Below are 15,992 nucleotides of genomic sequence, written 5' to 3' on the forward strand. Positions count from 1 at the left end.
CTGTTCGTCAGTGGCTAAGATCACATCAGAAAACGGTTCTGTGTTGTCCATCCTGAGCCAGGCTCTTCTCTGTCCTCCTTCCTGCAGGGCATCGGCTGCTACATGTTCCGGATCGATGACTCCGAGGTGGTGGACGCCACCATGCACGGGAACGCCGCCCGCTTCATCAACCACTCATGTGAGCCCAACTGCTACTCTCGGGTCATCAACATCGATGGGCAGAAGCACATTGTCATCTTCGCCATGCGCAAGATCTACCGAGGGGAGGAACTCACTTACGACTATAAATTCCCCATTGAGGACGCCAGCAACAAGCTCCCCTGCAACTGCGGTGCCAAGAAATGCCGGAAGTTCCTAAACTAAGGCTGCTCTTCTCCCCGGTTTCGGAGTACTAGGACCCAGGGCCTCCACAGTGATGCCGAAGGCCTCTGCCAGCAGCCAGGTATTCCAGGATTGAGCGGGCACAGTTGAGGGGCCTCTGTGACGGCTGGGCTCCCATGGGTCCCATATTCACATTCTACATGTGATCATAGTCCTGGAGAGGGATGAGGTCTAGAAGAAAAGATCCGCGATCGGCTTTCTACTGGGGCCCCTCTGATTGTGCGCCGTTAAAAAGTGGGGAAGGGGTCCCTAGCAGACTTGCCTGGAAGGAGCCTGTAGAGAGTTAGTTGTGTAGGGAGATTGGCCTGAGCACCTCCTCAGAAGTTGCCATCCTCGTCTTGGCGTTTCCCAAGCACTGTAAGCGAAGGGTCAGGCACAGCCCTGGTGCGGGGTTGGTTGGAGACCTGACAGTTTGCCAGCCCGGCCCAGCCTGTAGCCATGTGTTGAACAAAGAGAGACGGTTTGGTGGTTTTCCCTACTATCCTCCCAGTTGAGAGTTCCCTTCTGGTTGGGAGACAGGATTCTTAGCACCTTTGGTGTCAAAAGCTGTCTTGGGGTTGTGCCAATTCATTACCAAACATTGAGCCTGTGGGCTTTAAGTGGGAGTGTTACCCCCATGAGCCTTGTCTCAGTCAGTCACCTTCCTAGACAATAGGAGCGGCTTCCCTCTCATTCCTTCTCTTCACTCCACTTTCTCGTTTCCCCATTCTGCATCCCACCGCTTTCCCGTTCTCTCTGGGTGGTAGGGGAGAGTGACTCCCTGTGTAAGAACACTCCCTGTTGGGCATAGGATGTGCCTACAAGACGTTCCCTGAGCCTGTAAGCACTCCCAGTGGGAAAGTGGACAGGAGCCATTGGCCATAACCAGACAGAATTTGAAGATGTTTTCATAAAGCTCCACTGAGAGTTTTTAAAGAAATATATGTAGAAGAAGAAGATTATTTAAATAGGATTTGAATCATGCAACAGTCAGAGTTTGACAACCAGGATGACCCCTGGGTCCCATTCCTAGGACATGGTAACTTTATTTTCCCCTTGTTAAGACATAGGAAGACTTAATTTTTAAATGGTCAGTGTCCAGTTGAAGGCAGAACACTAATCAGATTTCAAGGCCCAAAACTTGGGGACTAGACCACCTTGTATCGAGGGACCTCTGCCACCTGTGCAAAATCTGTGGCTAAAGCAAATGACATGAAATGACACTACTGCCCTGATTACTCCTTAGGATGTGGTCAAAACAGCATCAAATGTTTCTTCTCTTCTCTTCCCCAAGACGGTTCCTGAACCTGTTAAATTAACTCATTGGATTTTACTCGGTTCTGTTTACAGTTTACTATTTAAGGTTTTATAAATGTAAATATATTTTGTATATTTTTCTATGAGAAGCACTTCATAGGGAGAAGCACTTATGACAAGGCTATTTTTTAAACCGCGGTATTATCCTAATTTAAAAGAAGATCGGTTTTTAATAATTTTTTATTTTCATAGGATGAAGTTAGAGAAAATATTCAGCTGTACACACAAAGTCTGGTTTTTCCTGCCCAACTTCCCCCTGGAAGGTGTCCTTTTCGTTGTTTAATGTGTAGCTTGTTTGTGCCCTGTTGACATAAACGTTTCCTGGGTTTGCTCTTTGACAATAAGTGGAAAAGGAAGGTGCCCCCAGCTCCATCGGGCCACTCCCCTCCTTCTCCAGTCAAAGCTCCTGAATGGCTGCGGTAGGATCTCAACACAGCAGTTCCTTCTCCTCTTGCCTGCCTCTCTCCCTCCTTCCTGGCACAGCCCAGTGCTGAGAGGTGAGCGCCAGCACTTCCTGTCTTTCCTCCTTCAGAGTTAGCAACCAAGCTGAATGGCAACCTGACGTTTTCCATCACCATCTGCCTCGTAGGTCACCTCGTCCCCCCTCTCTCTGCCCACCAAGTCCTCACGCCTGCAAAGACCCCCTGGGTCCCCCCCATGCCCTCTTTTGGGGCAGCCTGTTGAAACTGAAGCACAGTCTGACCACTCACAATAATGCAGATGCTCCTCGGCCTCTGTCAGCCACGAGGTTTCAGAGCAGCGTAGTCCAGTGGAGGGCAGGGCGCCTCTTCTCACCACAAGAAGCCCATTCCTCCAGAAGGAAGTCTAGCAAAGCAATACGACTCAGCCCAGCGCTCTCTGCCCCGGGACTCACGGCTCTGCTGTGCCTTCCACCCTGGGCTCCCTGTTCTTCCGTGACCTTAATTAAGAACTTTGGTGGCTCTGCTGGAACACTGTCACTGTTTTCTCTGTTGTGCAGGGAACCCAGCACTGTGGCCAGGATGGCAGAGACTCCCTGTCATCTCAGAGAAGTGCCAGCAGGGGCCTGGGGCAAAGCAGTCTGCCCAGACCTCACCTCCCTTCCTCCTTTTGCCCATGAACAAGATACAGTGGCCCAAGGGGTTCCACTGGTGTCTGGTTTCCTTTATTATTGCACTGTGTGAGGTTTTTTTGTATATCCTTTTATTCCTTTTTCTTTTTTTTTTTTTAAAGAAAAAAAAAACCTTAAGCTGCATTTGTTACTGAAATGATTAATGCACTGACGGGTCATGAATTCACCTTGAGGAAGACCCAAAGGCCAGTCGGGAGTGGGGGAAACTCAGCTCAGTAGACCTAGTGACTGCCCTGCTAGGCCGCGCTGTACTGTGAGCCCCCTCCTCATCTCTTTCTACAACCCCAAACCCTGAGGCCAGGGGAGGAACCCCCCGCTTCCTTCTCCTCCCAGCTGCAGATGGTTTGCCTTGCCTTTCCACTCCCTAACTGTCAACCACAGAAATGAGGAGTTCCTCCTAGATCTCAACCTTGAGTCCATTGCCAAAATTCAGCGTACCTGCCAGCAACTTGGGGATTAAGCTAAGGTTTTCCCTGCAAGAGGGAAAGAAGGCGGGAAAAAACAAAACAAAACCGGCATAGCTATCTCCAAGACACCTCTGAGTCTGTTGTGAAAGTGACCAAGGGAATCTCCGCACAAAAGTGCAGACTGAGGAACTGTGGTGGGTTGTTCCCAAGAATCCCCCAAGGGGCACCCCAAATCCCTAAGGAGTCACAGCTGCAAACCTGGTCAGTTCTCAGTGAGAGCGCCAGCTCACTTACAGCTTTGCTGCTAGAGCCTGTTGGGGCTGCATTTCCTGGCGGCCAGTGACAGCTGTGGAACCAGAGGAGCTGCATGGCGCTGACCCTTTGGCCGGAACTTGGTCCCTTCGGCTCCCTCCGTTACCGTCCGCCACCTCCAGCCCAGCCCCTCCTGTTTTTAGACCAATAACCAGAATCAAGGGGGAAGCCCTGGCAGCTATATATATATATATATATATATATATATATATAAAGTTTTCAACCAGACTCCTTTGCCGGGATCCACTCTGCCATCCCGCTTGCCTCTATCAACACCCCCGGCCAATGCTGTGAGCACCATGCAGCTCCCTTGATTTAAAAAAAAAAAAAATACAACAACTACAAAAAAAAAAAAACAAAAAAAAACCTTCTAATGAATGTATCTTTCTAAAGGACTGACATTCAATCAAGTATCTGAAAATACTAAAGGTCAAAACCTTGTCAGATGTTAAGTTTGATTTGGGATTTTTTTTTTTTTAATAGAAATCAAGTTATGGGTTTTTTGGTGTTTTTTTTTTGTTGTTTTTTTTTTTAAAGGAAAAGCGGGTCATTGCAAAGGGCTGGGTGTAATTTTATGTTTCGTTTCCTTCATTTTAAAGCAATACAAGGTTATTGAGCAGATGGTTTTGTGCCGAATCATGAATACCAGTCAAGTCTCACACTCTGAAACCTTGCAACTTTTTTGTTTTGGTTTTCAAATAAATATAAATATGATATATATAGGAACTAATATAGTAATGCACCATGTAACAAAGCCTAGTTCAGTCCATGGCTTTTAATTCTCTTAACACTATAGATAAGGATTGTGTTACAGTTGCTAGTAGTGGCAGGAAATTGTCAGTCTGGCGCTCCTCTGATCCCCCCACATGGGAGGAGACTCCAGCTCTAAGGGGATGGCAAAACAGTCCATCCCCGGGATCAGAGAGAAATGCAGAAATGGTGTCACCTGGGTGTTTTCTGCCTGTGAATGTTGCCAGTCAGTACCTGTACTCCTTGTTTCTCTATTTTTGGTTATGAATGTTGGGGTTACCACCTGCATTTAGGGGAAAATTGTGTTCTGTGCTTTCCTGGTATCTTGTTCCGAGGTACTCTAGTTCTGTCTTTCAACCAAGAAAATAGACTTGTGGTGTTTCTTTTATTGAACTTTTAACAGTCTCTTTAGTAAATACAGGTAGTTGAATAATTGTTTCAAAAGCTCAACAGATGACAAGCTTCTTTTCTAGGAATAAGACATTTCTTGACAACTTTATCATGTATAACAGATCTTTCGGTTTGTTTTTTTTTTTCCCTTGTGTTCTTCCAAGCTTCTGGTTAGAGAAAAAGAAAAAAAAAAAAAAAAAAGGAAAAAAATGTGTCTAAAGTCCATCAGTGTTAACTCCCTGTGACAGGGAAGAAGGAAAATACTTTAATAGTTCAAAAAATAATAATGCTGAAAGCTGTCTACGAAAGACTGAATGTAAAAGTAAAAAGTGTACATAGTTGTAAAAAAAAAAAAGGAGTTTTTAAACATGTTTATTTTCTATGCACTTTTTTTTATTTAAGTGATAGTTTAATTAATAAACATGTCAAGTTTATTGCTGCACATGGTTGAACTTTCTTTTGGCTTTGGCTGAGGTGGGAGGGCCATGGCCCATGACCTGATTACAAAATCCCTTCCACAGTCCTTTAAGGTGGAATCTTGAAATCATTCCCTTCTGTCAGGCCTCACTCTACACTGCTTCTCTTAATCATATTTTCTTTTCTTATTTATCAGTGATGTATATTTGGGACCTAATTAACTCTGGATGTGAGGAAGGGGTCAAGAGAACAAAAGAATAGTTCCTTTACTTCCTACAAATACCCCATCTTCATCCACAGGCAGTCAGGCATTGGCTTCTAACAATTTCTTCCTAAATCTGTGAGTATAAAGAAAGCATTTCAGGGAGATGGACAGTACCCTTTCTCTTGGCTCCACTCCACCTTAAAGCTGAAATGGGATTTACTTTTTCTGTTTCTCCCTCAGACTGGGGTGGAGGTAGAGAAGCAGTTAAGAAATATTTGTAAATATTTGGCCAAGCCAGGGTCACTGTCCCCAGGCTGAAGGGGGTTGAGTTTACACTCCAGCCGAAGACTGGACAACACTCCTCTTGGGGGCTGGTCCTCAAACAGACCTCCTCCCTCTGGATCAGGTAGAGGCTTAAAACTGGCAAGAGGCTCAGCCCTGAGCCCTTTTTCCTTTCCCTCATTGTGAGTCACCTTTTTGATCTGGGAGTTGAATACCATGGGGACTCCAAATGATCAGGCCGTCTTGCAGGCCATCTTCAACCCCGACTCCCCATTTGGAGATATTGTTGGATTGGACCTGAGAGAGGAAGCAGAGAAGGAAGTAGACGAAGGTGAGTATTTGACCTTGGAATCCAGCTTTCCACATTGGCTGGTCTGCTACCTTGCTGGGGTGGCAGAAGTAGGTGGTCTTACAAGGCTCCTCGTTCCCCGACACTTGGATGATGACTGCTGATCCTCAGTGCACTGATGGAAGCTTGGCAAGAGTCACTGTGCCCAGAGGAGAAAGCCAGGGTTTGTACTCCAATCCTGCCCCAAGTTTAACTGTAGTGGCGGGGAGCAGGGCCATGTGAAATTCACACACCTTTGTCAGAACAGAGGGTATCACCCTCCATAGCATGGAAGACAGAAACAGGGCAGGGGGTAGCTCAGCTAACCAGTTTCAACTAAGCAAGCATTCAGTGTTACCTTTAAATGCCAAGCCCTGAGCTAATGCTTCCAGATTGAATGTGCTCACTGGCTTTTCCACTGGCCCCTAAGAGGGACTGTCACCGTCCCAAAGTTTTGATGCTCTTTGTTTCTAAAGGAGCAAAGCCTACGTCTTAATGAAACTTTAGGCTGAAAAGCTGAGGGAAACATTGGAAATGGTTTTCACGACCCTGCATCCTGGAGGCCTTCCTGTTGGAAGCAATGCAGTAGAACAAACTAGGGACAGACTAAGGAGTCGGAAAGCCCTTGGTTCCAGTCCAATCTGTGCAACTTCTGGGGGGTGTGACCTTCAACCAGTCATTTAGCTACAGGCTAGAGAGTTTGGTTTTCATTCTCTTGGCACTGGGGAGCCAACCAAGGCCACTCTCCAGGTCTCTTCGGAACCAAGCAGTGCCAGGGCTCTGCCTAGGTGACCTCTGCTCCCCCTGCCCCAAACACTGCACCCGATTGTAGTGACCTACACCCTGCCTGGTCAGCCCTGGCTCATGTCCCAGGTTCCCAAAGCCCACGGGGACTGTTGCTTCCTGCTGCCAACCACACAGCTGTCTCCTGGCTCCCTCCCTGGCACAGATGAAGTTTTTCCGCAAGCACAGCTGGAACAGTCCAAGGCCCTGGAGCTGCAGGCGGTGATCGCAGCTGAGGCTGGCGACCTCAGCACAGCCCTGGAGAGGTTTGGCCAAGCCATCAACCTATTGCCTGAGAGGGCCTCAGCCTACAATAACCGAGCCCAGGCCCGGCGTCTCCAAGGAGATGTGGCAGGTGAGGGAGGATCCCTGGAGTCTGTGCAGGGGGTCTGGGAGGACACAGACCAGAGATGATGTGGCCATGGGGCTTGGACATGGAGTGTGGGAAGTCACCGAGCTCCTCTGGAACCTACATTCCTCCTCATAAGAGATACATTATGGGCCCTGCTAATCTCTTGGGGATATTGTGAGTCAGAGAGACTACAGTCTGTTTATGTACAACATTTAATGAGAGCCTATATTGTAGCAGTGGTCTAGGTGCTGAGGACTCATAGCAATTACTATGAGCCAGGCATTAAGCACCTGTATGTATTTTCTTAACGGTAACTATTCGCCTACTTTCTAAATCTGTTAACCAACATCGTGCTGTACAAGATGCATCTTGTCTTTGCTTTTTAATCACGGATTCAGAGATTCTGGTTTTTGGGGGGTTTTTTTGTTTGTTTGTTTGTTTTGGTTTGCACTGGGTCTTTGCTGTGGCACATGGAAGGGGCTTTTCTATTAATAGTTTGGTGCACAGGCTTAGTTGCCCCATGGCATGTGGGATCTTAGTTCCCTGACCAGGGATCAAACCCCCAGCCCCTACATTGGAAGGGGACTGAACCGCTTGGGAAGTCCTGTTTTAAAAATAATAATAATAAAGGTTTTTTTAATTTATTTCTTTTTTGGCCATACCCTGTGGCATATGGGATCTTAGTCCCCTGACCAGAGATCAAACTCATTCCCCCTGCAGTGGAAGTGCAGAGTCTTAACCACTGGACCACCAGGGAAGTCCCCTGACCGAGCACTTTACCTTTTAGTTGTCATTTGTTTAGCCCTCATGACAACCCTAAAAAGGTTCATGCTCTTGTCTCCATTTGACAGATGATACACTGAATCTTGGAAGTTAAGTAAAATAGCTTGCTAGTCATATAGCTGAGAAGTGGCAAAGCTGGGATTTGGTTCAGGTGGCAGAGCTTAATCCCCATGTGATAACTGCTTTTTGTGAAGCTCAGCCTAGAGAGCAGGACAGACACACAAATCTAATACCCACATAACAAGCTGAGAGGGTTCAGCTTGGGGTCCGCTTCTGAGGGGTGAGTTTTGAAGACGAGTAGGAGTTAGCTGGTTGGAGGGCAGCAAGTGGGAGAAGGCATGGCCTGTAGAAGTCCAGAAGTCATGGACGGGAACAGGGAGCTTCAGATCTCTACTCTGGCTGGAAAGGGAGGGTTGGAAGGACAGAGTCTCTTCAGAGCCTGGAGAGGTAAACAGAGGCCAAGAGAGTAAGGAACTGGTAATATGAGGCCGAGATCGAACTCTGTCTTGAAAACAGGAGGAATTACTGAAGAGTAAACCACAGAAGCGTAGTAGGGAACTACTAGGGAACTCGTGGTAGTGGAGGTGTTCCTGGGGGTAGGAATGCCAGGCTGGGGAGGTTGGACTCCATTCTGAGAATATCCAAGGGCCCCTTTCCCAGGCTTGTCTGCCACCAGTTTGGCAGAGCAGGGCCATAAAGCCTGCTGAGGAAAGCCTATAGACCAGAATCCCAGAGAGCATCCAAGGGGTTTCTGCCTGGAGGCCTTCAGTTCCTCCAGATCAGCTCCTCTGAGGGAAATCAACAAATGCTGTGATTCAAGAGCTTCTCAACCAGTTAGGGTAGGGAGCAGAGCCCCTGCTGCGTTCTAACGGGGACCAAAACCCAGAGGACCAGGGAGATCGGCCTTGGTGTAGGATGCTGCTGGCACTCCCCTAGCGCTCTGCCCTGACAGGCTCTATAGACTAGAGGACAGGAGCAAATGGAAGCAGAGCCCAGAACAAATGCAGCTCGGGGGACCTACAGTGGGTACCAACTGGCTGCCTGAGGCTGAGTTCAGAGCTCTGATGCCTAAGAAGCCAAATATTTGAGGGTGACAAAAATAAAAGTGCTGCAGGCCAGCTCTGGTCCAAGACCTCCTTCAAAGAAAACTAGATACAAGATAAGGAAAACCATGGAAATAAAGAATAAGGAGAGGCAGGCAGTAGAGAACACAGGTGAGAGGAGCTATTTTAAGGCATGTAGTGGCAAAGAGGAGAGAAATGTCTCGAAAAGTTAGAGAAGGATGTCTCTGGTGATCCAGTTGCTAAGACTACGTGCTCCCAATGCACAGGACCCAGGTTCAATCCCTGGTGAGAGAATTAGATCCCACAAGCTACAACTAAGACCCGGCACAGCCAAATAAATACATAAAGATACATATTAAAAGGGAAAAAACGTTAGCAAGGGACTTCCCTGGTGGTCCAGACACTGCACTTCCACTGAAGGCGCACGGGTTCAATCTCTGGTCAGGGAATTAAGATCTCGAATACCGCCTGGTGCAACCAAAAGGAAAAAAACAACAACAAAAAAACCCAGACTTTATTGTATAAGAAATGGTTGTCAGTTAATACTAATGCCTTTGGACCCTGGGATTCAGAGTCAGTCACCTGGCACAGGGTAGAATTTTAATAATGTATCTGTGGAAGAAACCACCTGCTTTGTGCCGGGCAACAGGAGCAGATTCGTAATACAGTGACCACCCCTGTTTTGATGTATCAGATGGTGGAAAATAACACGGACAAGGCGAGACCTGGACTTCAGTCCCAACTCTGCCACTAACTGTGCAGTCTAGGCTGAGTTTTGCCCACTCTTCCAGTCTTATCTCTGCGTAACTGGAATAACAATCCCGATCTCGAGGGTCGTGTGCGGGCGCAATGTAAATGGCCGAGCCCCAGAGCCTGCACTCGGGCCGGATCTTGCTGGCCGCGGCCCTGACCCCTGCCCATCCATCCGTCCCGCAGGCGCCCTGGAGGACCTGGAGCGCGCGCTGGCGCTGAGCGGCGGCCGGGGTCGCACCGCCCGCCAGGGCTTTGTGCAGCGTGGGCTCGTGGCGCGGCTGCAGGGCCGGGACGACGACGCCCGCAGAGACTTCGAGCGGGCGGCGCGGCTGGGCAGCCCGTTTGCGCGCCGCCAGCTGGTGCTGCTCAACCCGTACGCGGCGCTGTGCAACCGCATGCTGGCCGACGTGATGGGGCAGTTGCGCCGGCCCCGCGACGAGCGCTGAGCGGGAGGGCAAGGAGTTGGGAGATGCGCCAGCAACCAATAAAACTGTCGGTTCGCCCAACCCCAGCCTGTGTCCGCGTCCGCTCGCCATCCCTCTGAGGGATGGGCGCTCAAGGGTCCCCTGCGCGCGAGGCGGTCCCGGATCAGCAGCCCTGGAAGAAGGGCCCGTCGGGCCGAGATCGGGCATCGATTGGCCCTGCCTGGCGCAGCCCCGGCCCCTGCGGCGGACTGCGGTGCTCCGCAGGCCTGAGCAGTCGCTCCGGCTGCGCTCGGGGAGTGAGCCAGGTGAGCCGCCCAGGAAGGCTAGGCGGAGGCGGGAGCGGGGATGCTTTTCTATCCCTGCGTCCTGGATCACCTTTTCTTCGGCCCAAATCCGGAGGATGGGAAAAGGGGTGTAGATGGGAGAGGGAAGCGGGCAGGAGAAAATCGGGGTTGGGAGAAAGACGGTCCCTTTTGGAAAGAGGCGCGTATACCCAAGTGTCTGCGTGTGTGTGTGTGTGTGTGTGTGTGTGTGTCTGTGTTGTGTGTTTTGGCCTGGTGCGGGCTGCACGGTTGCTGGTTGTTTCTGTGTACCTGCGAGCATGTGCCTGTTTGTTCCTTGGAGTCAGAGCTCAATTCTGCGCTCGCAGGGTGTACAGGTATGTGCCAGCCTGGGTTTGGACCTTGGGGCTTGATGATCATTGCGTCTTTGCCTTCACCACTGTGGGTCATTCTACATTTGCGTTTCCGTACATGGTTCACTTTTGTTTCTGAGAGTAAATTCCTGGAGGAGTTACTAAAGCTTGCTGCTCTCACCTGGATACTAACACTGAGGCCCGCCCCCTTCTCTCGGCAGCCTGGGGCCCAGGCCTGGGCCACCATGGCACTGCCTCCATGGCCAGCTACCCTCCCGCACACACTTCTGCTCCTGCCGGCCCTTCTGAGCTCAGGTACACCCCTGTTCATCCCTTGGCATGTGTTTATGGGGTCAAGTCCCTGTCTCTCCCCTCCTTGCCTGCATCTTCAGTTTGGTCCCACTTTAGGCACCAGAACTGGGCTCTCCTCATCCACCTACCAAGCTCCAGCCAGTCCCTGGTGAGAGAACCCAGGTCCCTCTGGAACTGGACCTCACCCGGGTCACAACAGTACTAACCCTCCACCAGCTGTCCCCAGACTCCACTATGTTCTAGGTTGGGGGGAGCTGGCGCCACAAATTGATGGTCAGACCTGGGCAGAGCGGGCACTTCGAGAGAATGAACGCCATGCCTTCACCTGCCGGGTGGCAGGAGGACTTGGCACCCCTCGATTGGCCTGGTACCTGGATGGACAGCTGCAGGAGGCCAGCACCTCAAGACTGCTGAGTGTGGGCAGGGAGGCCTTCTCTGGAGGCACCAGCACTTTCACTGTCACTGCCCAGCGGGCCCAGCATGAACTCAACTGCTCCCTGCAGGACCCAGGCAGTGGCCAGTCAGCCAATGCATCCGTCATCCTCAATGTGCAATGTGAGTGCCCCTTGGGTGGACAGAGAAGAGTTCTCTGCCCAGGGACCCCTAACAGCCACCAGGCAGGCAGTTTGCTAGGATGTTTTAACACTTAAGCACTTTGCAAATATTAGCTCACTTTATTCTCACAACAATCCTATGAGTTAATTACTATTGTCCCCATTTTATAAATCAGAAAACTGAGGCACAGAGAGGTTAAGAAATCTGCCCAGGTCATAGAGCTGGTAAGTAGCAGAGTCAGGATTCTGGACATTTGGTTCTAGTGTTCATGCCCTTATGAAATGCTACCTCTGGCAGATCCAGCCATCCTTTTTCCTGGTGCCCCCTAAGGAGAGGTCCAGGCCCCTGGCTCCCTTCTGGGTTTGGGAAGAAAGGGCAAGGCAAGCAAGGGGCTGTGGTGGGAACATAGTGGTCTCTGCTTTGCACCAGTTAAGCCGGAGATTGCTCAGGTTGGGGCCAAGTACCAGGAAGCTCAGGGCCCGGGCCTTCTGGTCATCCTCTTTGCCCTCGTGCGTGCCAACCCGCCTGCCAACGTGACCTGGATCGACCAGGATGGGCCAGTGACTGTCAACACCTCGAACTTCCTGGTGCTGGATGCCCAGAACTACCCCTGGCTCACCAACCACACCGTACAGCTGCAGCTCCACAGCCTGCCACACAACCTCTCAGTGGTGGCCACAAACGACGTGGGTGTCACCAGTTCCTCGCTTCCAGCCCCAGGTGAGCACTGCCAGCCACGGACCCAGCAGAGCCTCGGGTGAGTGTAGGGTCATGGTGCAGAAATGGGAAGACTTGTCTTTGGGGTTAGTTCTCATGAAAGCTGTCCCCAGCCACCTTGGACAAAGAGGACAGAGTAGGGACCTGTGGTGTCTCCAAGTCAGGGGTCATGCCTGCTTGGAACTAACCAGAGGACCACCTGCAGGGCTCCTGGCCACCCGGGTGGAAGTGCCACTGCTGGGCATCGTTGTGGCTGGAGGGCTTGCCCTAGGCACCCTGGTGGGGTTCAGCACTTTGGTGGCCTGCCTGGTCTGCAGGAAAGAGAAGAAGACCAAAGGTAAGGCCAAAGCAAGGCAGGTACAGAGGATGCTGGGAGCATGGAGATGAGGTCAGGGGTAGCCGGGAGGGCACAGGCAGGACTGGAGCTGGGCAGGTCTCTAACCAGTGGTAGGACAGGTCTTCCTGGGTGTGGCTGTGGTTTAGACACATACGTCCCAGGGAGCGCACTGGGCACTGAGAACCCAGTCTGGTCATCTGAGAGGCCCCTTGCCTGAGGGACCTGGGCCTGAGAGGGCAGGAAGCAGAGCCCAGAGGGGGTGGGCGCACTGAGACAGTGCTGTGGTTTCTCTCTCCTCAGGCCCCTCCCGGCGCCCATCCCTGATCTCTAGGTAATTCTCCTGGGGCTGCGTGGAGGGGCCACATGGAGAGGCGGCATGGGGACAGCGGGATCCTGGGCTTTCTGGTGGCTCTGGAATGGCCTCCAAGCAGGAATCTGTGCCCACTGGTGCCAGGGTCCATCTGGGCCTTTGTCCTCCTGTAGTGACTCCAACAACCTGAAACTCAACAACGTGCGCCTGCCACGTGAGAACATGTCCCTCCCGTCCAACCTTCAGCTCAATGACCTCACTCCAGACTGCAGAGGTACACCAAGCAAGCTGTTTGCCCCAGCTTTATCTTCAGAGGTGTTTCTGAGAAAAAAAAAAGAGACACTGGACCTTAGGAGGCCTAGGCCCCATCGGGCACATGCCTCATCCTGGGCACCACCCCCTCTGCCACCCCACAGGGAAACCAGCGGACCGGCAGACGGCTCAGGACAACAGCCGGCCAGACCTTCTGGACCCGTTGCCTGGGGGCCTCCTCACCAGCCGAGGTAGGGAAAGCGGTCTGCTGCCCTGCTCCCTTGCCCTCCCACGTGTGCCAAAGGCCTCTAAGTCCCCAAGAGCAGAGAGTGGTCTCCCAGCTTCCAAGAAATGAGGGTGACTGAGTCTCCTGGGATCTCTGACCCCGCAGGTTTCATCCGCCTTCCAATGCTGGGCTACATTTACCGGGTGTCCAGTGTGAGCAGTGACGAAATCTGGCTCTGAGATGTGGCCAAGACAGAGGGTACCTTCTTGGCCCCTGGGCATCCTCCTGGTCCTCATCCAAGGCATCCTCTGCCTGGCCATGTTGCCGATGGGAAGAGGCCATGCCTCTGCCACTCTTGCTTGCCTGGGGGCACGGGTGATCTTGGCCAGGCTGCCAGCTGGACCTACTCCTGGCTGGACCTGGATCTGTTCTGACTCCAGTTGGGGGCCTGCATGACTGCCTGTGCCCAGGTGGATGGAGCTGTCTGTCCAGGTGTGCCTGGAGGTCAGCCAGCATCTAAGTGTGGCATGGCCCTGCCGGCTTGGGCCAGCTCTGCCCCGCACCAGTGCTCCTCAGCACCATGTATAGCAGGCATGGGGCATGCCTGGTTGGGGGGCGGGGGGCCCTGCATGTCCTGGATTTCCTTCACATGCTATGCAGCTTTGTTCCCTCAGGGAAAATTTAGGACCCTGCTAGCTCTATAGAACCAACCTGCCCTTTCCACACGAACCCACCCCTGATCCAGGGGTGCTAGCGAAGCACAGACCAGTCCTTTTTGCTGCATCTCTCTGCCCCTCTGCGCCCACCCCCTCTTGGGTATCATAGGTTACACGCTGGACGTTCTTCACTGGGCATTAGACTTCCCCACTGGCCTGGGCCCTAGTGGTGTCAGAGCCTGGTTTTAGCACAAGTCAGGAGACGATAGGGAGTTGAGAAGTCTGGTGCCTCCAGGACTGCATGTAGCCATGCCTTGTTTTCTTACAGGGGTAGCACTTTAAGCACATCTCCTGGGAAGGGAGTGACTGGGCCCCTGGCCCCTGCCTGTGGCTTTCCCAAGTTTGGCCTTTTTATGATTCACTGTGAGTGCCCTGAGCCCTTGGGGTTGACGGGTTTCTGCTCAAAATATCTCCCCCTTCCATGGGCGCCTAGCCCTGACCTCCCCATCAGCAGGAAACTGTTCTTGTCCCATCCTCCGTTCTTTAGGGGATGGTCACAGTAGCACATAATTTGACAGTGCTGGAAACCTTAGGGAGACGTGGGAAAGGAGGGGAGATCATGTATTCCAGAACAACCTAAGTTCACTGTTGAAAAGCAACAGATTGCAAATCAATAGCATGCAAAGTATATTTTTCCTTTGTTGATACCTTTATAATTTTTCTTGATACTGCCAAGGACAGTGCTGAGCGCACAGAAGGTTCAATAAACTTGATGAGTGAAAGTTACATGTCTGTTTCATTCCTTCAAAAAAAAATTTTTAATTCTCCATTTATCTCTGCTCTAATCTTTATTTCCTTTCTTCCACTAGCTTTGAGTTTAGTTTGTTCTAATTCCTCGGGTTGTAAAGCCAGACTGAGTACTTACATTTACTGCTTTATTTGGCTGTGCCTGGTCTTACGGAGGAGCCTGGTAGGCTGCAGTCCATGGGGTCGCTAAGAGTCTGGCACTACTGAGCAACTTCACTTTCACTTTTCACTTTCATGCATTGGAGAAGGAAATGACAACCCAGTCCAGTGTTCTTGCCTGGAGAATCCCAGGGACGGGGGAGCCTGGTGGGCTGCCGTCTCTGGGGTCGCACAGAGTCGGACACGACTGAAGTGATGTAGCAGCAGCAGCAGCCACTGGACCACAAGGGAAGTCCCTTGAGTACTTTTTTAATGTAAGCATTTATAACTATAAATTGCCTCTGAGCACTGCTTTTGCTGTAGCCCATAAGTTTTGGAATGTTGTGTTTTTGTTCTCATTTATCTCTATTTTCCAATTTCCCTTGTGATTTCTTTGCCCCATTGGGTGAGTATCATTTAACTTGCGCAGAATTTTCCCATTTTCCTTGTTACTGATTTCTAGCCGCTCTTCATGGTAGTCTGAGAAAGAACTTTGTATGCTGTCTACCTTTTAAAACCTGTTGAGAATTCGTGCCCTAACACATGTTCTATCCTGGAACATGCCCCACGTGCACTTAAGTGTGTTCTCTGCTGTTGGCTAGAGTTCTGTTTATGTCTATTAGAACTAGTTGGTTTATTGTGCAGTTCAGGCTATTTCCTTACTTATCTTCAGTCTGGGTGTTCTATCCCTTGTTGAGAGTGTCTTGCTATTATTGTAAAACTCTTTCTCCCTTCAGTTGTCAACTTCACCTCATATATTCTTAGAGTCTGTTATTAGGTGTGTAAATGTTTATAATTGTATCTTCTTGCTGTATTGTATGTTCCTTTTATAAGTCTCCTACTTTTATTTCATGGATGTGGTTATTTCCTCATCTCTCTTTGACAGTGGTTCTCAAATTTGTCTGCATATTGAAATAATCCGAGGAGCTTAAAAAATAGATTCTTATATCCTACCTCCAGAGGTTGTGATTTTTATTGGTCTGGTGTATTGTCTAGGAGAGGAAACTTA

The 15,992-nt window shown here is 50.6% G+C and overlaps 3 protein-coding genes across 13 annotated transcripts in view; all 3 read left to right on the forward strand.

Annotated features, from left to right (window-relative positions):
- KMT2A (lysine methyltransferase 2A) overlaps positions 1-5,089 on the forward strand; it is a 77,880-nt gene extending 72,791 nt beyond the window's left edge. For all 8 annotated transcript variants that reach the window (XM_055548261.1, XM_055548268.1, XM_055548263.1 and 5 more), the window contains one exon: positions 88-5,089. In XM_055548261.1, the coding sequence (XP_055404236.1) occupies positions 88-363 (276 nt within the window). In that variant the 3' untranslated portion in view covers positions 364-5,089. The remainder of the gene's footprint in view (positions 1-87) is intronic.
- TTC36 (tetratricopeptide repeat domain 36) lies at positions 330-10,197 on the forward strand. 2 transcript variants are annotated; one of them, XM_055548276.1, is made up of 4 exons: positions 330-442; positions 5,801-5,882; positions 6,829-7,017; positions 9,798-10,197. In XM_055548276.1, the coding sequence occupies exons 1-4, from the start codon at positions 416-418 to the stop codon at positions 10,058-10,060; spliced, it is 561 nt and encodes a 186-aa protein (XP_055404251.1). In that variant the 5' UTR covers positions 330-415; the 3' UTR covers positions 10,061-10,197. The 2 variants fall into 2 exon arrangements, with proteins under 2 accessions (XP_055404251.1, XP_055404250.1); XM_055548275.1 differs by lacking the exon at positions 330-442 and having other exon boundaries at positions 5,302-5,882.
- Positions 10,198-10,370: 173 nt separating this feature from the next.
- Positions 10,371-14,822, forward strand: TMEM25 (transmembrane protein 25). 3 transcript variants are annotated; one of them, XM_055548270.1, is made up of 8 exons: positions 10,371-10,988; positions 11,229-11,540; positions 11,970-12,260; positions 12,463-12,594; positions 12,895-12,925; positions 13,078-13,178; positions 13,321-13,407; positions 13,548-14,822. In XM_055548270.1, the coding sequence occupies exons 1-8, from the start codon at positions 10,385-10,387 to the stop codon at positions 13,619-13,621; spliced, it is 1,632 nt and encodes a 543-aa protein (XP_055404245.1). In that variant the 5' UTR covers positions 10,371-10,384; the 3' UTR covers positions 13,622-14,822. The 3 variants fall into 3 exon arrangements, with proteins under 3 accessions (XP_055404245.1, XP_055404247.1, XP_055404246.1); XM_055548272.1 differs by lacking the exon at positions 12,463-12,594; XM_055548271.1 differs by lacking the exon at positions 12,463-12,594 and having other exon boundaries at positions 13,078-13,407.
- The last annotated feature ends 1,170 nt before the right edge of the window (positions 14,823-15,992 follow it).

The sequence above is a fragment of the Bubalus kerabau genome, chromosome 15, assembly GCF_029407905.1.
Source record: "Bubalus kerabau isolate K-KA32 ecotype Philippines breed swamp buffalo chromosome 15, PCC_UOA_SB_1v2, whole genome shotgun sequence".
In the NCBI taxonomy this organism is placed as follows: Eukaryota; Metazoa; Chordata; class Mammalia; order Artiodactyla; family Bovidae; genus Bubalus; species Bubalus kerabau.

Excerpts from the sequence above, each read along its gene's own strand:
- TTC36 (XM_055548275.1), top strand. The coding sequence starts at position 5,768 with ATGGGGACTCCAAATGATCAGGCCGTCTTGCAGGCCATCTTCAACCCC. Across the intron at positions 5,883-6,828 it reads AGAGAAGGAAGTAGACGAAG|ATGAAGTTTTTCCGCAAGCA; the intron begins GTGAGTATTTGA and ends TCCCTGGCACAG. Across the intron at positions 7,018-9,797 it reads TCTCCAAGGAGATGTGGCAG|GCGCCCTGGAGGACCTGGAG; the intron begins GTGAGGGAGGAT and ends TCCGTCCCGCAG.
- TMEM25 (XM_055548270.1), top strand. The coding sequence starts at position 10,385 with ATGCTTTTCTATCCCTGCGTCCTGGATCACCTTTTCTTCGGCCCAAAT. Across the intron at positions 10,989-11,228 it reads GCCGGCCCTTCTGAGCTCAG|GTTGGGGGGAGCTGGCGCCA; the intron begins GTACACCCCTGT and ends ACTATGTTCTAG. Across the intron at positions 13,179-13,320 it reads CCTCACTCCAGACTGCAGAG|GGAAACCAGCGGACCGGCAG; the intron begins GTACACCAAGCA and ends GCCACCCCACAG.